Source organism: Parasteatoda tepidariorum, chromosome 7 (genome assembly GCF_043381705.1).
Source record: "Parasteatoda tepidariorum isolate YZ-2023 chromosome 7, CAS_Ptep_4.0, whole genome shotgun sequence".
Classification (NCBI taxonomy): Eukaryota; Metazoa; Arthropoda; class Arachnida; order Araneae; family Theridiidae; genus Parasteatoda; species Parasteatoda tepidariorum.
The window spans coordinates 69,351,422-69,377,749 of record NC_092210.1 but is presented as its reverse complement, the minus strand read 5'-3'; the positions used below and the strand labels follow the sequence as shown (position 1 = coordinate 69,377,749).

The following is a 26,328-nucleotide window of genomic DNA, read 5'->3' as shown; positions in this document are numbered from 1 at the left end:
TTACGTCTTGATTTAATATCTAACAAAGACACACACAGTTCGTCAAATAGCTGGTAAATATTATATTTATTTTCCCTGTCCTGCAGCATTACAGATCAACTGCAGCCGCAAGAAATTTTGATGAGTGTGTATATCACACCCTTTCACACGATCTGTACTGTACCATTCACAGATCGTAGACAGCAAGGTGCAACTTTGCTGAAGCTATGGATTTGGAGAAAAAAATTAACCTTTTACTTTTAATGTGTAGAGGTATTACAAGTCATTTCTTTTATTTTCTTATTAAAAAAATTATTTATTTATTTATTTTTGTTTATAACTGTAGGGTTATTTTATGTAGAATGTTATTGGAATATTTTTCCGTACATTCAAACCAATAAGCTATTAATTTCAATGAAAATAGCTAAATAATTAATGTAGTACCTACAGCCTCCATCACAGGATCTCTATTTCTCATTAAATATACTAAATAAGAGGCAAACAGAAACATTCACAGATTAACGGTGTAGTCGAATTTCTTGATGAATTTAATAGATTTAATAAATGTGCTGCATTTCGTATCGTCCTTTTTTCGAAATTTATGAAAATTCTGGAATTGAAGGTTGTATTGTTGGAATCTGTCAGATTTTAGAGTTTAATCCTAGAAAATTTTGTTAAATTTACGGAAAATGAAATTTTTCCCGCTGATGTTTAATTTTGGATCATTACAAACTTTTTATAATCCACAAAAGTAGAAATTGAAAATTAAGTAGGCGTTACTTCTCTCAGAAAATATTACGTGTTGTATTCTTAAGATAGAAAAAGGCGTTACTATTATAGACTTCGTAGAAATATGGCCTTTGTAAATAATTATTTATCAATCAACTCAATTAAATTCAATAATAATTCTTAATCAATAATAATAATTCTAATCCTGGTAAAGGCAAAATTACCTTACCTGCAATTTCTGTTGTTCTTCAATTTTCCCGGTGAGAAGATGGAAAGCTTTTCTTTCGCTTTAAAAAGGATCGCTACTCTTGTAAAAATAAAAAGATGTCAATAATAAAAAGTAACAAGTTCTGCCATTAAAGGAATTAACTATTTCTTTTTAAAACATTTAATATTTAACACAAAACGTAACAAGAAACATAATTGAAAACGAAACATTAAGCTTTTTTGAAATGAGCATAACATATCAACCTCTTTACTCTGAGGCGATCATTCCCCTTCTGTTTACAAAACTTCCGCCTCGCTACAGTTACAGTTAAAATTTTAAAGTTAGACTGTTCGTCGCAGTTTCTCGACAGCCTTGCTTTAAAATTCTTGCTAAACTTTTTGAATACATAACTCGCCTTCATTCATCGAACCAGTAACACATGTTAAATCGAAAATAATCGATTGGATACTGAGTTCTCTCATTTCGCTCCAATAATCTTTGATACATCAGCTTTAATACTTTATATATAAGATTTATTGAAAAATTCGAATGAAGAATTGGAGAATTCAAGAATGAAGACTCCACAAATGACTTACAAGGCTTTCAAGAACCCAAAAAACATAGAAAAATTCCCCCATTTATTGTCTTTGAAGAAGATCATAACTGGAAAATTTTTTATGAAACAATTACATGCTACCGATTATACCACGAAACTTATATATAACGACGCGTGTGTCAAAACGAAAAGCACCTTACTGTACCAAAGATACAGACTATTTCAGACTGAACCAAAATTGAGTTATTGCTCTTACAAATTGCAAGAAGAAAAATTGAACAAAAGCATTGTTAGGCATATCCCTGATGAGATCTCTGAAACTGTCAGTGCAGCATTGAGAGTTAGGACCTACAGTTCTGTGTTAAATCAAATATATACTTAATAATTTTATATATACTTATTAATTTTATAAAAACTATTGCTTATATTTTACCACTAAGTACAAAACAAAAATGTTTTCATACTTTTTAAAATTCATTTCTTTCTTTGTCGCTGCACAAATTATTATTACATGTTGCAATAATGAATAGCTTTACGATCCCTGTCTGAATATGGTCAAGCTCTCAAATTATATTTCATGTATGAATTTGTGAATTATTGATCTCGATTGGCTGTTCAATGTCTATTCAGCCATCAAAAGAATTTACACAGAATATATCTAAACTGCATTTATATATGTCCACGAAATTGTGCACCGAGCAGTTCAGGATTAACAGTTGAAGATATCCAAGATGAAAACAAAATAAAGTTTCTTTTCAAAAAAAAAAAATTTGACAACAACCATTTTGACCCGCGTGACAATTTTAAGCATATGAATAATGAGCTATTATAATCAACTAAGTCTAGGCCTACATCTATTGTTATCTTTGCCAAGGTAGGCAGTAATAGGCTTCGATATTACAGTGCAAGTGATATCGAAAAAAAGACAAGAGAAAAAAACTAGTTATTAAAAGCCCTAGCGTGTATATAAAACGTATGAAAAATTATTTACAAGAAATAGAAACAAAAGATTTGTGATAAAAATATACTGACTTCGTTGAACACTACAGAAATGGTACATCACACGCTCTTGACATCCCGCTCAAAATTCAGCTGCCGTTAATCGGACAAAACTTGGCGTGAGAATAGCCTTTGTTCTCCCCAATTTCAGATGCCTCTGCTCTATAAATTTGTAGGGTTAACGTAGTAGAATCACGGCTTCTAAGACAGTTCATTCTATTGGTCGAACTCTTCGTTATTTCAAATGCATATGAAGCATATTTCTTAACTGTATTCGTAACTGGATGTTGTCAATCTCTTAAAAAAGTGACTTGTTTACAATTAATGTTTACTGCTGTGTTAGAAAATTTTCATCGTCGATAAACTTTTCCTTTTTTAACTTAATTTCATGTTCAGTGATGTAAAATGACAGATTGCAAAACATATTGTAATTAGTTCAGAAGATATTGCATTTTACGGATACTCAACATCTTCGAACAGATGAAAAAGTATCCTGATTTGACCTTTGTGTAGATAAACGAGGAATTGACAAATCCAATTAATATAGAAACTGCAAAAAAAGTAGTGTAATCCATTTTCGAGATTATACTAAATTTCTACGTTTTTAACTAAGGTTTTTAACGAAATATGAAACTAAATCAAGGTATATCTATAAAGTTTAGATTACTAGATCGTTGCATTTATTTCCAGTCTGTCACACTTCAAAGATTTTGTTGTTGTATTTCTACTGAAGAAAAATCAGTAATTTACGATTGATGATGCTTTAATATAAAATTTATCAGTTATGATGCATTCAATAAAATGCCAATCCCCACTGAAACACGACCTTAAATTGGGGGTTAATAAACCCTCTTCTGACAAAAATTCAGAAAAAGGTGGGAGTTTATCTAATTTAATCGACAAATGTACAAATTTATCATCCCCACTTCAAACTAATTCATCAAAGTTGACTAAAAGAGCTTCCAATTTTAAGTCGAAATTAACATTTAAAGTTAGTAGTCAAACAAAGTTAAAAAAATCTTTTAAACGCAAAGAGGAATCTCCTTCAACTCTCGGTAATAAAAAATTGAAAAGTGATTATGAGATGAATCACAAAGCTAACAAACTCCAAAGTAAAAGCCAAAGTGAATTTAAATCAGTTTATTATAAAGATAGTGCAAGTTATGTGTGCAAATTTTGTTGTCGTCGATTTTCTTCTGTTGAGCAATTAAAAGAACATACACTTATTCATGGGAACAAATCATCATACATCTGCCATATTTGTAACCATGAAGCTGCATGCTTCTCTGCCTTGATGACGCATGTTGTTAAACACAGTCGAAAATCTGATGTAAGTGAAACTGTTAACAATGATATTAATCTTTCTACCTCTGAGAAAGTTGTAAGCTCTTTTCAATGTAATCAATGCAAATTAAGTTTTACTACTTCTCAAAGACTTTCCAACCACAACTGCCCTTCTGTTTCCTTTGAAAAAAGTGAATACATGTGTGCCTATTGTGGTAAAATGTCTACATCTGTAGAAGAATATCGTTTTCATGTTCAAAGCCATTCTGTTACGCCTTTCATGTGTATTCACTGCAAATTAAAGCTTCCTACTAAAAAACATCTTGACAGGCATAATGAAATATGTAAAAAGAGACCCAAACTTAAATTTAAATGTGAAAAGTGTTCATTTGCATGTAAAGGTAAAAGAGAACTAAACCAGCACATAAAAAAATGTGAATTAAATATAGAGTCCTCAATTTTTGGATGTCCAATGTGTAAATCATCCTTTTCAGTTAAAAGTGATTTAGATGATCACATTTTAAATTGTAGAATATCGCTCTCATCACAAAAGGAATATTCTGATATTCAAAAAGAAAAAAGAATAAAAAAAGTGTCATATATATGTGATCTGTGCGGTAAAACGTTTGCAACTAAACTTGGACATGAGAAACATAAAGAACAATGTGTGAATTCTGAAAAGTTAGTTACAACTAAAAAATCCAATGTGACTCTAAGAATTTGTCCTACTTGTGGTATTCAGATTGATTCTTTATCACTAGAGGAACATATTGAATCTTGTTTTAGCTCACTTCATTCTAATGTGAACTTGAAGAGTCCCAGTAAACATTCTGATGGTGAAATGAGTCCAAATAAGTATTCTGGTGGTGAAATGAGTCCAAGTAAGAATTCTGGTGGTGAAGAATCTCCAAATACTAGACGTAGTGCTAGATTAGTAGGGAGAAAAATTGTATTTTCTTCTGAAGAAGATGTTAAAGTAAAAGAAACTTATAAACCAAAACATATAAAAAAATTTAAATTAGTAAGCAAATTCCGAAGTAGAAAAGGCCGGCAATCCAAACTAGGTAAAGAAAATTTTATGTGTCTGGAATGCAATCTAACATTTTGTAGTAAATCGACATTGCTAAGGCATAAAAGAATGCATTCAGGCAATCCTTGGTTTTCTTGTAAATACTGTGGTAAATATTTTTTTCGTAAAGATGTGTTTAATCGTCATGAAATGAATGTTCACAATAAAAGCAATAAAAATGTATTTTGCTGTTATTATTGTAAATTGTTTTTTAATGCTGCTGTTCTCTTAAAGGAACATGTAGCTACTGCACATAAGGAAAATTCATTGCAATCCAAATCTGGTGACACTCTTAATCTTGACGAAATTGATCCACAAATTCAGGTGAAGCTGGAGCCAGATTCACATAATCTAAGATCTGATGAAGTAGATCATGTTAAAAGTGCAGATGGTCAATGTTCATCAGAACTTTCTTGCCCTAAAATGATTAATTTCCCTTCATATAGTAAGAAATGTGGTATTTGCTCACAAATATTTGTAACTATTGCTGAAATTGAAAAACATCTCTTAACACATCCTGTTCCTAATATTAATGATTATGAAGCGCCGAATGAAGATACTCTTAGATCAATAAAAAATAATGTGAAAGTTGTTTCTGATGAATTAGCTACAGATAAGGTAATAGATAAATGCGATATTATTGCCGATGATGCTAATTCTCTTTTGAAAGAAAATGTAGCATCCTTCGCTGAACCATGTTCTAATGATATTTCTATTGATGAAACATTGGAAATTTCATCAAATAATGTGGTTAAAGAAAAATATTCATGTAAACTTTGTTTTAAAACTTTCAATGATAAAACAGCTTTCTCAAAACACGAAGCTGAACAACATGTAATTGTAGATTGGTATCAGTGTTTAGTATGTGATGTATGTGGCTCAAAACGAGATATGGTTGAGCATATGTTCACTCATATGTATCAAGTGGGAACTTTTGTGGTAGCTAATAATGATTTCAACAATGTTTTCTCATGCTTGCAGCAATCTAAAATTGATGTGCTAAATCACAAAAAACAAGCTTCTGCTTCTGTGGGTGATTTAAGTGATAACAAATGTGAAGAAATAGAACTTGAAGATGATGGTATTGAGTTGCCGAAACTAACATATCATGGTAATCCAAATTTAGAAATAGAAAAGTGTTCTATGATAGAAAGCCAATCAGATGCTATTAATGAACAAATTATTAATCTTAAAGCTAATCAAGAAAGTGTTAAAGAAATTTCTTTTATTGATACAAGCACAGTGGAATGCTTGAAAGAGACTGAGTGCATGGATTCCGAATATCATGATAATGATTCTTTATCCAAAAATAATTTAGTCCAAAATATCCAAATTACTCCCATTATTAGTACCTTAAATAGTAATTCTGATGAAAATCCCAATGATAAGGACCCTTTTCAAGAGCTGAGAAGAATTCTTAAAGCTGATAAAATACCTTTAAAAGAAATTTCAATGAGCAGTGACATGTCCAGTAAAAGTGACCTTTACAATAAAGCCTCAAATGAAGAAAATTCATCTGATGCTCAAAACTACTCTCAGTTACGTTACCTTCTTGAAAAAAATGATAAAAATAGAACTTTGGATAAAATAGCTTCTGCTGATCAGTATGTGGAATGCGCCAAAGAATCAACTGAAAACTCGGATGCTATAACCTCAATGAGAAATCTTATTCAAGATTTGAAATCATTAAATAAGTTAGTTTCAGAAAATGTTTCGAACCCTGATGTAAGTGAGGAAGAAAATTTAAATGAAGCAGATAAAGTGCATATCCCTAAATTAAATGAAACGCATAGTAAAACTATAAAAAATGCAGATGATACCAATAAATTGAGTATTAAGAATTTAAATGAAACTGATACTTTTAATGTCAAGAAATTAAATGAAGGAATTGAATCTCAGGTTAAAATATTGAATGAAACTTATGAGAAAAGAAATGAACAAGATAAAATGATGAAGGATATAAATGAAACACGTAAATTTAAATTTAGGAATAATAATGAGTTAGATAAGAATATTTTTATGCATATAAATGAAACTAATAAATTTAGCTCTAAAAGCAGTAATGAAACAATTAGATATAAACTTAAGAACAACAAAGAATCAGAGGAAATGATTTTCAAAAACAGAAATGAAGCTGATAACTTAAGTTTTAAAAGCAATAATGAAACAGATAGATTAAGTTTTAAGAAAAAAACTGAAGAAGATAAAGGGAGTCAATCAAACTTAAACCAAGTCTATAATACCTGTCTTAAGTTTGATGTAAACCAATCAAGAGGAGAGTTTTCTGAACGATCTTCTCCTGGTCTATTTCAACAAAATTCTTCAGAATTTCAAAAAATGGATAAGTTGAATAGTCTATTCCAACCTACTAACCCTCCAAGTACAATTTTAGATTTCTCAGATTTATTGAAAATTAGTGACAGCACAAGTCTAAATGAAAATAGTATTTTTGGAATTTCATCTCAAAACAGTGTCTTATGTGACACTTCCAGTACTTTTGCATACTCTTCAGCTAATAATTTTTCTCACAAAAGTCCTGTTAATTTAACTTATAGTTCTGGTACATTTTTTTCAAAAGAAGAATTTATTTGCAATAAATGTTCGACAAAATGTAAAAGTTATAATGACTTTGTTAAACATCAATGTGTTAAACCTGTATCTTCATTTGAGCAAACTTCTCCTGCAACTCCTGAAATAAAAACACTGCCTTTTGACTTCTCCAGGACAACTTTAGAAAACAGTAATGATTTAGTAAAAACAAGACAAAATGTCTCAGAAAGTTCAAAACACAGATCAACTTCTATATTTATGTGTTGTGTGTGCAGTAAAATTGTAAAAACTTCTTCTGTTTTAGAACAACATTATCGTGTTGAACATTCGGGTTATAGCAATAACTCGTTTCCAAACAATAAGTGCATCCAGTGTCATCAAATTTTATATGGTATTGCTGATTTTATGAAACATTCATTAAATTGTTTAAAATCAAATAATAGTGTTCATTTAAATGAAATTTCAAAAAATCGAGGATTGTTACAATCTTTGCTTTTAAAACCCGATTCTCAAGCCCAAGGTACATGCTTAGCAAATTCTAATGTGTCTCAAGATAATGACATGGCTAAGTTCACATATGAAAATATTTTAAATTTGTCTCAAAATTCATTTAGTTCTTGATAATATTGTTTAATTTATGGATTAAATCCAAGGAATATTTGTACTTATTCATTTAATTTGTATAGTTTAGTTGTAAATATTTTTGTGAAATCTGTATTAATCATTGTGAAAATCCATGAGATCTCTATATTTATTTTCATATGTAATTTATAGTGTGTTTAAAATTAAGAATAACCTATATTAGTGACTATTCTAAATTTTTTATATTTTTAGAAATTTCTCTTCATTGTGAAATTAAAACTGGTCCTAAAATTTTATTGTAGGGTGCAGCAAAAATATTCAGCAAAAAGGTTTTTGCACTATAAAATAGTAGTTAACTAATTTCTTTTGAATTTGTGTCATTTTTTTTTTGGTCAGCCACTTAAGTTATAAAATATTTTATAATTTAGTTTACTTTTTTTTTTGCTTTTCCTTTCTTATAATGTTGAGCAAAAGAGGATTTTAGAGTTGTTTAAGCAAAGAAAATACAGTGCAAAATCATTCGTTTGCTTAATGTGAGTAAACAAACAGTGTTTAATGTGGAATGCCATTTTAAAGAGCGTGTCACTAATGGTCGATGTCCAGGAATTGGATGTAAAGGTATGGTGAACATTTCTAATAATCGTAAGATCCTTAAAAAGCAACCTCAACGAAATCTGAGGGTTTCCATGAGAAAAATTGCTTGTGAAATTAGAATAAGTGACTTATTGGTGCAGAGAATGACAAAGACAAAGCTTTGACTGGAGCGTTACTAGTTCAGAAATGCCAACTTGCTCCAGACAGCAGATTAATTATTTTCGGGAGGTAGTTTTTTGTCTGATTCCTAGTTTAGTAAATTCTATTTATGGGGTTTTTACTAGAAAAATTGCTTGTGAAATTAGAATAAGTGACTTATTGGTGCAGAGAATGACAAAGACAGAGCTTTGACTGGAGCGTTACTAGTTCAGAAATGCCAACTTGCTCCAGACAGAAGATTAATTATTTTCGGGAGGTAGTTTTTTGTATGATTCCTAGTTTAGTAAATTCTATTTATGGGGTTTTTACTTATCACTACTTCTAAATAATTCAAAGGTGATATGACACTTTTACATTTAAGTTGTGTTGAACCTCACTGAACAAAATTAACTGAAAAACTTAAAATTTTAGTTTGCAATACTCTACCATTTTTAAAATACTTTATTAAGTCCTGGAGCAGTTGGCGTCTCTGCTAGTTCCAAAAAATGAAGTTTCGAACTGAAGAAAACAAACTTATGTAGCTCCAAAGATGCTGAAAATTTTTGAGACAGGCTGTAAGCGAGCTCTTGAAGACTATTTATCTGACTTGAAGCTCTTTACTGTTCAGCAAGCTCATAACTCCCAGAATAGTTATGTTGGCAATTGGATTAACATCGCCAAAATCCTAAGTCGGTTATAGTCAAAGACGGAATTTGGGCTAGTGGAAAAACACCTCTAGTTTTTGAGGGTGTTAAAATAATTAAAAAGTGTACCAGTGCAACATTCTAAAAGCCGTTTTATTTACGTTGACCAAAAAGCACTTCGTTAGTGCACACTGGACATTTCAACAATGCTAGCTCACGAGGCCAAAAAGACAAAAGATTGATGTAAGGAGCATTTTCTGTACATGATTTCATCTGAAGAATGGCCACCTTACTTACAATCCCTTGGATTACAAAAACATTTTGGAGTCTAGAACCTGCACTTAACCACATAAAAATTTGGACTCTCTAAAGCAATCGCTTCTCGGTGTATGCGATGGGTTAGATTAAAAGTAGAAAACTAAGGGCCTATAGCTGGAAATTTTAATGAGTATTTGTATTTTTACAGCACTGCAACAGGCAGTGACTTAGAAGCCAATTTTAAATTTATTTATTTGTTAAAGTCTATTCTTGTTATATTTTGTTAATTTATATGTTTTTAAAAAGGTTTTATGACAAACTCTTCAGGGTTTTTTTGCCGCACCCTTTACAATTTTCTTTCTTCTATTTTTGACTCTTTCAGTATTATACGTTGACTTATATTTAGAAAATATTTTATGAATTTTTTTATAAGTTAATATGTTGTTAAGTATTCAGATTATATTTAATTATGTGAAATTTTATTACTTACTGTAAAATTAGGTTACTTTGCGACACTCATGTTTTCAGGAGTTAAATAGCTTTTAGTAATAGCAAAAATAACTATTTTTTCAGAAGTTTTTATTTATCTCAGGGGCATTATTAGATAATGAAACATCTCTCATTTCTTTTGCTTTGTTTTCTTTGCTGTTCATAATGAACTTTGTCAAATGTCATATGAAGTACATATTTATAGTATTTTTATCAATAAGCTAGTTTAACATTCAGATTCTAGTACAATAATTTATTTATAATTTAAAATATATTATGAATTTATTTATAATTTAAAGCCTTTACCAACAATATTACATTTTGGGTGGTGACTTATTGCTTATTTTTAGTTGTATGTTGATTGATTATGAGTACAACCTGTAAAGCAAACTGATGTAGACAATGTTTGTTCTGAAGTTCTGAGTTCGCAATGCCAGTAGAATTTTAATCTTAATGAAATAGCCTGATCCAATAATGAAACACAAAGAACAATACATGATGTTGTACTATGTTATTGTTCATTCTTTTAGCAAACTCTACACTAGGATAGATGCTTGCAGATATCAATGAGAGTAGAGTAATACCAGTTTTTGTAAAGGCTATAAGAGGACAATATAATGGACATCATTAAACTATGTCATTTTGTCAAGAAAAATCAAATATTAAAAAAAAAAAAATTCCTCTTCCAAACAAAATTTCTAGTAATTTGCTTGTTACTGATTTTAAAGTTTAATTTTTAATAATAGCAATTATGATAATAATGTAATTCATAATACTAATAGTATGGTACTTTTATTCACGTCGCACTAGAGCTGTGCAGTAGGCCATTGGCGATGACCTGGGAGACGACCCTGAGGATGATCCGATTACAACATGCATATGTCACATATCGTTTTATGGGGAGGATACATTCACTGCCATGAATCATAGCACGATCGATCACCGCCAGAGGTATTGATTTCTTATAGGAACTTGGAGGACTTTGTGACCTCAACAGGTTTAGCGTGCACCAGTCGTGATTTTGTACACGAGGAGTCTTCAGCTGACGAAGATCAAACTCGCAAACTCTTGGGCATGAACCCAACTCCCTACCAGCCAGACTACCCTGGACCACAAACCTAATAATATATAATGGAATTAGTTAAAAAAAATAGTAACAATAATAAGATTTCTCATAAAACTATCAAATGAAATTAATTTTATTTTAGTTTTTTTTAATTTTCTGCTCAATATCAGGAAGATTTACTATGTCATACAATAACGTTTTAGTGGATTTTAAGGTGATAAATTAATGATGGTGAGAAGTTTATGACACAGTTACAATTTCTTTTTTAAAAAAAATTCTATACCATATTGAATGAAGTAAAGAAAATTATTCCTACAATGTACATTGTAGGAATAATTTGAAATGAGTTGTGCATTTATATTTTGTTAAATATTCAGAACTCAACATTTCAATTTAAACAGATATGTATATAATCAAAAGGTGTCTCAAGGTAATTCCACACTGCAGTACTCTATGTTTTTGTGAAAGAAACGTAAAATTTTTATTGAGAATAAGTAAATAGAAATGTTGCATAAATTTTTTTCTTTCAATATATATATACTAATAAGAGTTTTTTATGTTTTCCCCGGTGATGTTAATTTTATTAGTATTGTTTTTGTTTGTTTTTTAAATTTCTGATATTTCTTAAAATTATCTTTAAAAAAATTTTTTTTTTTTTTTTTTTTTTTTTTAAATTTTCAAAATATGTTGTTTTTCAATTCCTACTAATTAGTTCACACTCTCTCTATATCTTGTTCAAATTTTCAATTGTTAATAAAATACTTTTTATTTATCAACTCAAGTTCAAATACATTTTTTTAAACTTGTAGTGGATGAAACTTGAAGTTAATAAATTTTTTTCAAATAATAATTCATTAATTAAATAGGGATGAGCGAAAAATGAAATTGAATTTTCTGATTGGTTAAGCATTAATCATTGTTTTAAATTTTACTATAAGTGATTCAGTTTTTCACATATTTTAAAAATAACATCAGTGATAATTTCTAACTTATAGCTCTTTTTGAACAAAAAAATAGTTTATTGTGCACATTTAAATATTTAATTATTTTATATTTGTTGTGTCAGATAAATTCAATAAAGAACATTACGTGGTGTACAAATCAAATTTATACTTTTATAGTTGTCTGATACCACACGCCCATTTTTTTCAATTCCTACTATTAGTTCACACTCTCCCTATATATATTTATAAATCTCCCTATATATATTTATAAATCTGTAATTATTTTCAGTCGTTAATAAAATACTTTTTATTCATCCATTCAAGTTAAAATGCATTTTTTAAAATTTATAGTGGATGGATGACTCTTGATGTTAATACATTTTTTCAAATATTAATTCATGAATTAAATTTAATTAATTAGAAAGAACTGTAATTATTTAATAAAAAGTAACTAAAATAAAAATTTTCTTTGTTGACCTAAGTAGGAATTGACAATTTTTATTACTTGTTTCATGATTCTGCATGTAACTTCCTGAAATGTGAAATGCATGTAACTTCCCTAAACATATTTCAATTTTTAATGTTTACTTTGTCAATGAAGCTCTTGAAAATTTAGTAGGGTTAAATAATTTTAAATTGCATTAAAAAATTTAATTTTTTCTTACTCTCAAACCATTAATCAAGAATATTTTGGCAATTGTATACAGTGAAACCTCCCGTTATGGACACTCCTGCAAAACGGACGCCTCTCAATACGGACATATTTTTAATTCCCCGGGAATCTTCTATGAATAAACCATTACGTACATTCTCCGCAAAGCGGACACTCCCGTAACCGGACGCGGACAGTCATTTTGGTCCTGAAACGTTGTTTTTTATCTCTACAAACCGGACACTACTTTTTCTAAATAAATTGCAAGCTAAAAAAATTCAACTTTTCACCATTTTTAAAGCATGTAAATAAAACTTTTTGCCTTATCCATAACTAAAAATATTGTTAAGCTATTTCACCACCGAAAAATCAATCTTTCTCCTGTCACCTTGCCTTATCTTTGTAAAGAAAGGAGAGAAAATGGTACTGCACTCCTGAAATAATTCTGACATCGGCATCTTTTGATCTTTTCATCTGGACCACACAGGTTATGAGACCCCTCAAGTTGAAATGACTTCTCTCAATGCTTCTTCCCCATTGAAAATTTCTTTAATTTTCTTATCAATTTGAAGACTGTATCTAACACAACTGGGGTAAAAAAAAGAGAACAGAAGTATAATCTTTGAGGTGTTTATATAAATGAAACATTTATTCAGACACTTGATAGCTGATCAATTGTGAATAATCATCTCCATAGGTCCTCATGACTACAGGTATGCATTACTTTTTTTTCTGTGAATCATGGGAGGTTTATTTTCCAAGAAGGTATTAACCATGTTCCCTATCAAATGATAAGTAGGTGTAAGGGGATGTGAACCTAATAATTGAAACGGACTGAGGACACTACGCTTCTATTTGGTATCGTATGTCTAACTTGAGTATCTATGTTAATAGGAAAATTATATTTATTTATCTGTCGCTACATCCAGAATTATGTATTTATATCAAACTTCTTTATATATTCTTTTTTATCTTTCTTATTGTTTAAATAAATATTCTTGTAGATATTTACAGTATCCTTGTAGATATTATTTAATTATTTCTACATCTTTGAGAATATATTCTAAAAACAATTTAGGGTGTTAAATTTCGTTATTACGGTACCCTTCCCGTAAACGGACAAATTTTTTGGTACCATGAATGTCTGCTTAACGGAGGTTTCACTGTATATATATATATATAGGTAACTTTAGCAATCTTGATTAATGGCCACCGACTGTTACCACAAGTTCTTATTTAAAAATTTTGGTTGCTTCCTATATCTGTACAGCAGTCTTTGTATGCAGTTTCATTTGTTTTAATATATATTTTGTTTTATGATGCATAATACTAGCTTGATATGGTTACATATGTAATGTATTTGTAAAGCATTAAGTAATTCAAAATGAATGAATCAGTGTTTCTAAATCTTCTTTTTGTAATTGTTTGTTATTTAATTTACTGATTGTCAGAAAAAATTTGAATTATAATGTATGAAAATATTTACACACATATTCTGCATAATTTTAAATGGCAAAAAGAAAAAAAAAAAAAACTTTAGGATAACAAATAATGCTATAACTGAAATTAACATTATGAGTTTCAAACTTTCTGTCGCTCTCCTGCTTAAACTATTAGAGCAACCATATTTTGAGGGTCAAGAATCTAAATTTATCTAACAAAAATGTATGCATTGTGTTTTTGTATCTGATTTTATTATTCACAATATTATCTGCGCAAATTAAATAGCATTAAAGTTGGGCCATAAACCTAGATTGAGTCCTAACACATAAAATTCTGATCATTACATCAAAAGTTATTAAGGTATCTCTGTGTCTTTGCTCTCTGTGCCTTTTTTTTTTTTTAAACTTGCTGTCAAATTTTAATGGATACTAAGGAGATAGTTAGTGTCTTGAAAATTGCTTTTCCGTACAGTTCATTAAATTTCTTTAAAAAGTTTCTCCGTTTTATTTTCAGTTCTTAGAATCTATTTTAAAATTTAACAAAGTATCTGCTTTTTTTTTCTTTTAACGTCAATGAGTTACACCATTAACATACTGATCTTATGTTTGATATCAATAATTTATATAATTAACATAGCTTTTTCAGTTTTAGTCGTTTGACATGAAATTTTACTCTAAGCATTACACATGGTCAATTTTTTAGGCAATAAGTGTTAGCATCATTTAAAGAACATTGCCTCGGTAGCAAGAAATTGTTCCTCAATTTGTATGAAATTTTTATTTGTTACATTATTAAAAGTAACCGTATTTTTCTTTCATTCATCTTATATGCATAATTTTCATTTCCACAGCATTATTTATTGCCAAAAGTCTTGTTTCAATTTTACTCTATCTCCTCATTTTCAATGGTTTCAAGTTTTTTTCAAACTCCGATTACAAGATATGTTTGAAGCTAAGTAATGTTGAAAGTATTGCTATGCAAGTTTTTAGTAAGTGTAGTATTTGTAATAATAATTTTTAGTTTTTAATTAATAATTCATCATACTATCTTATTTAAAATTTCTCCTTGGAGAAGCAGTTTAGTTTTTAGTTAATTTTAGAAGCAGTTTGAGCATAACATAGATGGCTACTTTTCTGACCCAAAATAGAAACCTTTAAGGAAGTCATTATGTCAAGAAACAGTTATCATCTAAAAGTCATATTATCTTTGATATTACCACATTTAGAACTTAATTGTAACTGTACACCATTAAAATATAATTACAGCGATTTTGAAAGTTACATCCTAACTCTGTTTTATTCAAACAATAGCTAAAATATTGAATTTTACTAATAAATGAAAATTTACCATGAATTTTACATGCGTAGAGAGTCATTTTATTATTATATGTAGAGATAATGTCTCTTTTCTTCTGTATATAAGAAAAGCTAAAACTTATTTTTGTTACCTTATCTTTCAAGGTTTTTTTTTTTTTTTTTTTTTTTATTTNTTTTTGTATGTCTGAAAAAAAAGATGAAAAATTAATTTTAAAAATTCTATCCCAAATGTTTTACCTTTTTTTGTGTCTGTGATCTGTTAATTTTTTTTTTTTTGTAAGTATTTAAATAAGTTAGATCAACATCAGGAGTAATTGAAGTTGCTTTTTTTTTTATACATATAATAATTATTTTTATTTAGGCTTTTTATTTTCAAAGTTGATTCTATTTAGCATTTAAAAGAATGCTTTAGAAATATTTACTAAATTCTATTTTACTTTTTTATTCTAAGAAAATAGATTTGTGACTGAAATTAAAATAGTAATGGTTCTAACTACCAAAATATTTTTATGGAATTTAACAAGCAGGCATCATATTGATTTTAATTATTGAATTGTATTTTTTGTTTCATACCTTTCCATACTTTTCTTATCTGGTGTAACCAAGATGCATTTTGAAGTTACGTAACAGCTGTAAATAATGTGCCAAAATATACCTCAAGTCTTATGCACTTCTATTGATGAAATATAGTAGGTAATCAAATTATCATTGAGCTTGGTGATTTAAATTATCACTACACTTTGGGTTTAACTGACTGTAACTCTACCTTACACAAGGCCAATCACTAAATTTTGAGATTATTTAAATACATGTAGTCAAATTGTATATAAATTTAAATAAATGCTCGATTGCGTTTACCTTAAGGCTTTTTTTGCTATTTATTTTCAAAAACTGAAATTATTCAAATGTGTGTAACTCATATGTTATGACCTAATATCCTGCAAACATTCTTAATATACAAATGCATACTTTTGTAAATCTTGAGACGAGATTTGTATTTTTACTAATTTCTCCTTGAACAAAGCTGAATATATATATATGGAAAATGAAGAACGTTTTTAATGTAACAAAATATCAATTGCTTTGAAAGGAAAAAAAAAATCCTTTTTAATGAACTCATACATACTAGAATAAAAAAGTTGTCTTTTAAATTCCTAATTTGTATTGTGGTATTCTTTTTTTTTTCAAGATGTATCAGGAATAATCTGAGGAATCAGGAATAATAATCTTGCATCTTTTCTTTTTTTAAATTTTTGTATTTCTTTTTTTTTTTTAATTTTGTATTTCTTTTTATTTTCTTCTCTTTTTTGTTTCTATTTGCTATATTTTTCTCTTTTTTTCTATCTGTCTTGTCTTCCAACCTTAACCATTAACCGATAAATGCCCCTTTAGGGGCATAGGCGCAGGGTTAAGTGTTGGTGTGTGTGTGCATTGTTGGTATGTAATTTTATCACCTCTTTGTAAATTTCTAAGTGATGCATCTAATAATCTTACAGTGTTGAAGAAATAGTCTAAGATACATTGTATTGTTGGTATGCAACTTTATTACTTCTTTCTTAGTTATGACGATAGAGCTGAGGTTTAAATGTGGTATCCTGAATCATTTAATGTCTATAAATTTTGTTACTAGTTGTTAATTATATCATTTAATTTTTTATGAATTCAACTGATAACATTTAATGTTCAGTTGAAATTCACTATATTTCTGACACAGATTGAATGGTAGGGCAGTTGTGGATTATCTACTACAAAGTTTTATATAATTGATTATCTACACTACATATGAAAAAGGCAACTTCTCTTCTTGTTGAAACCTCACTTTTTTTTTTTTTTTTTTTTTTTTTTTTTTTTTTTTTTTTTCTTTTTTAAAAATATGTAGTACACGAAAAGCAAAATAAATTGAAACATAATCTCAGAAGGCATAGTGACCTGAGACAAAATCTTGTGTAAATAGTTTTATTGAAAAAAAATTAAGAAAGAGTTTTATGTGAAAAAATTATTAAAGTGATAACATAAATATTTATGCAACATTTTGTGCTTTAGAATGCGATGTATATAACTAGAAGTTTACTGTATTTATTTTTGATTTTAATTTATTTCTCTGTATATATTTGTTGAAAACACATTTAAACCTCTATGGTGTAAACCACAATTATAATAACATTCTTTGCATGAAAATATAAAAACGAATAAATAAATAATGATCCAATGAGAAAAAAACAGAAAACACTAATAATCCTCAGAGTTTAAATAAAACAGGTACTTTTCTATTTTCTAGCACCAGTAAACTCAGATGTTTCATTTTTAATAATTTTTTTTTAAAAAAAAAAGTAGCTGTCACTTAATTAAAAAAAAACATGAATTTACTTGCGGCCGGTGACTTTGCATAGAAAACTTTATCACCTGTGCCGACAAAATAGACAAGTAGCATAGAGCATTAAGAAATTTTTAATTAAATAATTCATTTGATGTATGAGGAACAAGAGGAAGAAAAATATATATATACTATTGATAAACATAAAAAAGTGTAGGACATAAAAGCAAATTTTTAAACTGATTTCAAAATTAAAAGAAGTTGAACAACAATGAACCCAAATAGTGTAGCTAATGGTGACAGACGATTGTTTTTGTACTTTAGCAAGTGTTATCATTAATGCCAATACTCTTTATGAAAGGAAAATAATAAAAATACTGCAATTAAGTTTTATTTTCGCTTCACTTTGGGTCTTGGTATTTTTTATAGTTCCAAAATATTTATCTGTCTGTCAACTACATTATTTGCGCTATTGTGCGTTTTTTTTTAATATTTTATTTAATACTGTTACATTTTCTTAGATACTTCTTGAAATTGTTGCCACTTCTTTTAATGCAATTTTGTAATCTAATTCAATCTATTCAAAAAACTTATAAATCCTATGCTGAGGTGAATAATTGCTTTTTGAACTAGGTGATAAATAAAATCAATGACTGACTGGTGATTTATCAAGATGCTTTATAACTGTTTATTTTTTAACATTATGACATATTCTTTTGTTATATAATTATTATCACCTTAATAAAGTTGAGTATGTTTATCAAATATGTTGGTAAAATGTTACAATTTTAACTTAATATTTTTTACTGAGTTTTATTTTAAATTGGATGTAATATCATGAGTAGGACTCTTCTGTATCGACACACAATAAAAAGTTTGCCTAAAAATTTAAGAATTAAATCAGTTGTTATAGTTACTAAATATAGAACGAATTGAACATACAGTATTTCTTTATTATCTTATGAGGGTGAACCCATAGTTTAATTATACCTAAAATTGCAGATTAAACCTATTCCGTAATGGATAAACCATTAAGATTTTTATCTCTTGAGATTGAATTTTTAATTACATATTAATTATTCCTATAAATGCAAGTTATAAAAATGTAAAATAAGAAGGATTTTCATAAATATACATTCAAAAGTTTGATAGTTAATGATTAATTTTGTGGTATTAGTATACTTAATTTTTCACATATGTATAATATTTTTTAAAAACATGAAAGTTTTCACGTTACTTAAAATATTTATTTGTTAAAATTTTCAAGCTTAATCATTGCTTGAAAAAAAAGAGAAATGTGTAGATTTTAATATATATATAAATTTACTGATATTCTATACCATATTATATTGTTATACTTATTATATTATATTGTTATATGTAATTAATATATAATGTGAGCAGTAAATACTAATCATATGTGACCATATGTTTGTTAATCATTGTAAACCAAAATACACTTAGCTACAATTATAAAATTATATAAGGGTGTTAGTGTCTGAACAAAATCCTAGTTTCAGCATTTCCTTTGCTACAAGATAGCAACATAAATGTTTTGCGATTGAATATTATTAACAAAATTTTGCTCCAGTGTAGGTTTAAATTTTGGCTAAAATGTATTATGTGCAAACTAAAAATTTCAGATTTCTATGTATTACCGACTCAATCGTAACGGTTCAAAAGCCTATCTTCTAAATTTTCCCATTTTATATTTTGCCATCTGAAATTACATTCCTTAAAATTATGTAACAATTTTCATATCTTAAAATTATGTAGCAATTTACATGAGATTTTTTTACTATAATTAAACAAAATTATAAAAAAAAATAATTCCAAAAATTTTTAGATTTTCTTAAGTTCTTGAGATATTTGGAAAAACTTATGAAGTATTATATGCATTAACTAACTTTTAACAGTTCTTTTGACCAAACTATTGGGACCAGCAATAGTTTTAGCAGCAATAAAGATTGTAGCAAACCTGCTTTACTCTTGTTGAATTAGTTAGTAGTGCAGTATAATATATAAATTTGATACTTTTTTCCCTCCTTTGGGCAGAATAATATTATTTATTAATAATTAAAGTTTAATGAGATAAAGAATATAATTAAGTGGCAGGTTTTTGAATGCCTTACATTTGGATCCCTAGTGATTTATTTTTAAAATGTGGTCATTTTTTTTATGCTGTTTCAAAAAGAGATTCAAATTGGTTATTGAAACAAATGGCATGTGAATAAATTTTACTAAAAAAGATGAGACTGTCGAACTACAGAAGTCTGTAGACTGTCGACCAACAGAATAGTTGAATTGTTGTTTATCATATAACCGATTTTAAAATCAAAATTTTGTAGCATCACATTAAAGGGAGACTCGTTTTGGAAAAAGATATAGTTGTAAAATAATAATAATAACCTCATTCTTACGAGTCGTAATTTCAGTTAATTGCACTAAATAATCCTTGACACATTTGTTGCCTTCTAGATGGCTAAGCATGGCCAATCGAGAGTTAGAAACGTGTTATTAACTTTAGTTTAATCCGTCTGAGAATGTATATAAAAAAAATAGTTACAATCAGCCTGAAATGATTTGTGCATGCATGTTTCAACATATGAAAGAGCAAATATTTTACTGATGATAAAATCACTTTCAAATAATGTAAATATTGTTGCATTTGACAATTGAGTTCAAATTGTAAATCCAGTTATTGAATGAAATGATTTTTTTTTCACAATGACAATTTACTGTTATAGTTTTTATTGCAAATTATGGGAAATGCTTTCGAAACATATGAAGGTTATAAATTTATAAAACATCTAAATAAATAAACTCAAAGAATTCAACATGAATTTTGATGTTGCCGATTAAACTGAAAATAACTCACTGTTGCATCCTCCTCCGGTGCATTGAAGGATGGTATTTATATTTAAGTTGATTATATTTATTCATTAAATTCATTATTGATATTAATAATAATACTATTTATTAATTCAAAAAGAATCATACACCAAAAAGTTTCAAAATTATGAGAAATCTGTGAAACTTATGGAAGCCTTAAAAAATAAACAACTCTGCTTATAAATATGTCTTGCTTCTGCTTGAATAATTCTTTGTCTTGATGATAATTGTACTAATTCCTTAGAATTTTTTGCTTTAGTGACCTGGCCTCTTAAAAAAAAAATGTGAAAAGTTTGCTATTTGTTTCAGTTGAGAATTTGATTTAAATTTCTCTTGTAACAACATTCCTGCTTCAGTAATTTGCTGCAAAGGAAAATTCTTTCAAGTCCCACTTGTAGAACCTTGTCCTTCTTTGATTCATTATGTGACAGCTGAAACTTGAAGAAAGAAAAAAATTAGTAATTTGTATTTTTTTCTATACATCACATGATAGGTATACTTTGAAATAATGATATTTTTATTTATTTCACTTCCTTAAACCATTAAGCAAACATAAACTATAGCATGTTGAATGGACAATTTTAAGTGGTTATGGAATACAGCCGGCTGATTAGCCATGCCCGTAAATGATGAAAAACTTGAAAAAAGTATATAATTCATGTTTTTAACAGGCATTGAATTAATGATACTTTAATTTATTTCACTTTTTTAGACCATAAAATGAGTATTAGGAGAAACTATAGTACATCGATTTTAAAATTTTAAGTGGTATGAAAATTTTTTAATTTTGTCAGTTTTTCCAAATTTTAAGTACGATAAGTGAATGAAAGAGATTAACCGATTTAAAATTTTTACATCAATTATCTTCTTTTTACATAAGGTATCTATTTCGCACTATAGTGTTTTGGGAAATAAAAACTTCCATTTTTTTTTCAGCCCACCCTCATGTCTATTCAGAGAAATTACGCTTTTGTGCCTGATTTCATAACTTAAAATTTTGTCTTCACTAATTAATTTACATATTTAAGGTGAGCCCCTTCGAACCATTAAAGATTGAGTGAAAATTCTATCAATTCAAAAGATTCCTCATGCTCACTTTTTTGTTTTGTGCACTGTACCAGTATAGTTTGCAACCAAATTAGTTTGAAATTCTTTTTCAGTAAGTTGTAAATTGGATAAAATTAATAATTTTCTTTACTGTATGTATATATATATCTGTATATATATATTCAGTACTGATCTCTGACAATTACATTTTATTTTTACTACTTTATTTTAGATTTTAATTATTGATTTATCTTATTTTATTCTTAAGTTTGATTGTTTTGTACAAAAATCTCTCAAATCAAAATATCCTTCTTTTGTCCATAATCAGTTACCAACTAAGAGTTATGTTAATTTTATTGGAATTGCAAATTATATTAATTTAAAATTATGTACTTTTTAATATCAAATATTAAAAAATTGTGAATTTTTAAAAAATTGAAGTTTTCAACAACAACAAAGTAGATAACGATGTTTTCGTACAAAATAAATGTAAGATTTTTCAAAATGTTTAAATATTAAGCTGTCCAGATAATGTTGAATTGATGACTTAAAATTCATCCATATGGTACAATATATTATTATCCTTTTCTTTTTTCCTTTATTTATTTATTTTTTGTCATTTAAGATCAGAAAAATTTTTCTTTGTTATCAAGAGTTATGCCTTTTTAATTTGAGTTAGTTTGTTTTATTATATGTGTAAATTAACTATAGGATTTAGTCAACTGTTTAAATTATTTATTTGAATAATATGTTAGAAGCAATTTTAATGGAAGCATAATAAAACAAAAAATTAAATAGTAAGAAATTACTTTTTCCGATTTTATTTCTCTCTATCGAAAAAATGGTCTTAAAACTTAACTAAAATAATTTTCATTCTACAATGTTTTTAAAAATAGCTTTCACAAGCATGTTTTTTTTTTAAATAAAATTTTGAGACATTAATTCTTTTGAAACAAATATGATGAACATGCTTAAAATTGTTATTGTTTTTCTAACCTGTTTCCCTAAAAAATATTTTAGTGGATTTTTTCCTTGTAATAAACTTAATAATGTAATAAACTTAAGATTAAGAGAAAAGATTTCTATCAAATTAGCTACTTATTCAGTACTGTAAATAGGATATTTAATATTATAGCTTGATTCATGAGAAAGTGTTTGTGTTATTTATTTTTAAAAAGTATGTTTAATATTTTTAAAAAAATGTATATTTTATGTCTTTTTAACTGCCATTTAATGTATTGTCTAGTCTTGTCTGTAAAAGTTTTCCATCTTAAATTTATTTAATCATCATTTTATTTATCGATTAACATCTTGTAAATTACTATGTACAGATCATATTATTTTCCATGTATTATTGTATATTTTGAATATTTGACAATCTCTTATTTATTGTGTAAACATCCTTGCTAGTAAATTTTATTGAAAATTGTAAAAAAACAACTTAAGTTTATTGTAACTGTGTTTTAATGTAAGGTTTCAATAAAAGAGATGTTCTGATTTTTATGTGTCATGTGTTTTTATTTCTTTTTTTTTTATTTATTTTTACAATTTATTTGTTTAAATCATTATAAAATTTTTTCTGAATTTGCTAAGCTTTTAAAATTACCCATAGTTCTGGTTGTGTCAAAATTTTAAGCTAAATGCTTTCATGTTGGTATGTTATTCAATGAAGTTCTAAGTGCTTGGAGTGTTAAGAGATAAATATATTTTTTCCTATTGATTTTATATAAAACTGAAGATATTGTATACTTACCTTTTGATGTTCTGTGTTTAAAATGTAGGTACTTTGCGTGGTAGGTTAAAGCAGTCATATCTTACCTGTTATATCTAATTCATCTGGTGGTTATGTTTTTATTGTGTCAATATATAACAGGAAATAGATCTGGGTCATTTCACTAGCATCAAGTAGGTCATTTTTCACATCCATAAATTTAGCATATGGCTCAAACCGAATTCTTGATACCTGTTTTATCAAATACCTGGTATTATTCATCAGTGGTCTGTCAAGGTTTTTCTGAGAGTTACTTATTTTGTGAAAATTTAGACATAATTTGTGACAATTAAAAATTATATTAAAAAATCAGCACAAAAATATGGTAAGAATAGGGATTTATCCTTTCCTACGGGATGCAAAAATAAAATTTTAAGAAAAAGTATTCTACTGTTTTTCCTAAAATTGAATTTGTGAAGGTACCGCTAATAAATTTGGCCTGGACAGATCCCTGTTCATGGTGCCAAATTTAGTACCTGCCGAACCGAATTCTGCTAAGTTTCAAACTGATAACTCCAATAATAACCTTGGCATATTTAGCGGTGAATGAATGCTCTACCTGGTTAACGTAAGAAGAGAGGAGAGGTTTAATGAGTTAAATTTCATTACTTAAGAATTTAAATTTACTCTGTCAGAATACGAGCATAAAATATAATTTGAGCATTCCACAGCAATGAATTACAGATTGAGCGCAATTTGAAAGATAGTTTTAACTTATTTCTCATAGAAAATAAAATATTAAAGCAAATTTAAATAAAATATTAAAGCAAATTTATTAGCGAACTAATCACAGACTTGAACTAAAAGTTGAAATGATTATTTAAAAAAAAAAAACTGTTATAGAAATAGTATTAATGTTTTAAACTTTGTTAAAGCTTGAATTCTTTTAAATTCTATAGAATTTTCCTTGTTTGAATAAACATTTTAAATAAAACAAATTTAACTATTTAATATACATGTTACTTTTTTCTTTCAAGTTGTTTAGCTATTATATTAATAAATTTCCAAATCAGGTCGAGTCCCCAGTGGCGCAATTGGTTAGCGCACGGTACTTATAACGCAGTACTTGTGAGTTATGCCGGGGTTGTGAGTTCGAGCCTCACCTGGGGAAGATTCATTTTACATCAATATTTATAATTGTTGATATTGTAAATATCTCTCTTATCGAAGATTTTATCATGACTTTTAACATTTTATAGGTATTTCCTCGTATAACATTTAATTGTTTTTATTTCCTATAAATATGGGAAGACAATGAAATTGGCGTAATTAAATAAGTTTACTTCCCAACACATAGAAATACAATTTAAGTAGCAGGTAAAGATTGCAAAAATTTAATTCATGCAAAAATTGATTCGTAAATTCCACTCTATGAACAACTATTTCTATAGGTTTTCGTTTTTGGTAGTAAAAAATATTATCTACACAACGAAAAAGCTCTAATTTAGAATATTTTAAATGAGTCACTAGATTCAATTTAGAAGTTGAACATAGAAAGGTTACCAATACATTATACCTAATTCAATCATGTGAAAGTGCTTATTCTTCATTGAGGAAAAAATAATAAGAAGAAGAAGAAATAATAATAATGAAATAATAATAAATAAATAAAATAAACGGATGTAATATTTTTTTTTTCTTTAATCGAAAATCAAAATCAGATTTTCAAAGAATTTCTTTTTAAAATTATGGTTAACTACTCAGTTATTAAATATTAAGTAATATTTTAAGTAAAAAAACAATGTATAATGGAAATAAAAAGGAAAAACTTTAAAATAACCCTTTTATTTATCATTTGAGGATTCAATTTTTAAAACTCGTCCCATAAATTTTCCTTAAAATAATAGAAAAGATCAAAACAGTGCTATAGATGAACAGAAATATTTGTTTTTTACTTTTAAGAGTTTTTNTTTTTTTTTTTTTTTTTTTTTTTTTTTTTTTTTTTTTTTTTTTTTTTTTTTTTTTTTTGTCTCTAGAAACTTGTTTCGTAAAGAAAAATATTCAATATTCCTACAGCATGTCTTAATAGATGGCAGCACTACCAACAACCAAAAATTGTTCCAAAAGAATATCTCCCCTTTCTATTGACTTTTGAATAGTTTATTTTTTCTTATGGACAAATAATCAATATATAACGAAAATGAAGACACTTTTAATTTATATTATTTAAAGTTGATTGTCTTGTGTCAATGTGAATGTCAAAGAGGAATACTGATAGAGGCATAACTTGGTCTTTGAAAGCGTATATTAGTTTAAAATGATACGGACTACATCCAATGATGCTGCCATCTAGTGAGATATATGAGACATAAAAGTCTCCTTTTTCCTTTAAAGAGTGTCGTAAATAAAATTTACAATTTAAGTAACTCACACGTCATTAAGATATTTTTACTTTTTATCTATTAAGAGAAGTGGAACAAAATATCAACAACATTTTTATTTTTCAAATTAAAAACAATAAAATAAATCCTTTTTGATTGAAAAGAAAAGAAGTAACTCTGTTATTAAATATTTAAACCAAGAAATTTAACTACTTAAAAATATTGTTGTAACATTGGAAACTATAATTACTATTTTTTATGTAAATAATTATGATAAATAAATATTTTTTCTAAGAAAATAATTTGTTTTCATTAATTATTGAAGTTTCCTCCAACATCCAAATAAGCTACGATATTTTTTAATCTAACAGTAAATCGATATTTTTTAATCTAGACTAAATTTTATTAAACCCATAAAATTATAATACTTTTTGAGTTATTTGTGCTATATTAAATTACAATTTTCAGTGCCTAAATCCTGTC

General features: G+C 27.5%; 1 protein-coding gene and 1 non-coding gene across 2 annotated transcripts in view; one reads left to right on the top strand and one right to left on the bottom strand.

Moving 5' to 3' along the window:
- The window catches only part of LOC107448270 (uncharacterized), a 73,713-nt gene extending 71,063 nt beyond the window's left edge, over window positions 1-2,650 (bottom strand). The window contains exon 1 of the mRNA XM_043051621.2: window positions 2,505-2,650. Within this exon, the coding sequence (XP_042907555.1) occupies window positions 2,505-2,532 (28 nt within the window). The 5' untranslated portion in view covers window positions 2,533-2,650. The remainder of the gene's footprint in view (window positions 1-2,504) is intronic.
- Window positions 2,651-24,543: 21,893 nt separating this feature from the next.
- TRNAI-UAU (transfer RNA isoleucine (anticodon UAU)) lies at window positions 24,544-24,635 on the top strand. Its single transcript is given in 2 exon segments — window positions 24,544-24,581; window positions 24,600-24,635. It is a non-coding gene; the product is annotated as a tRNA-Ile (tRNA).
- Window positions 24,636-26,328: the final 1,693 nt, after the last annotated feature.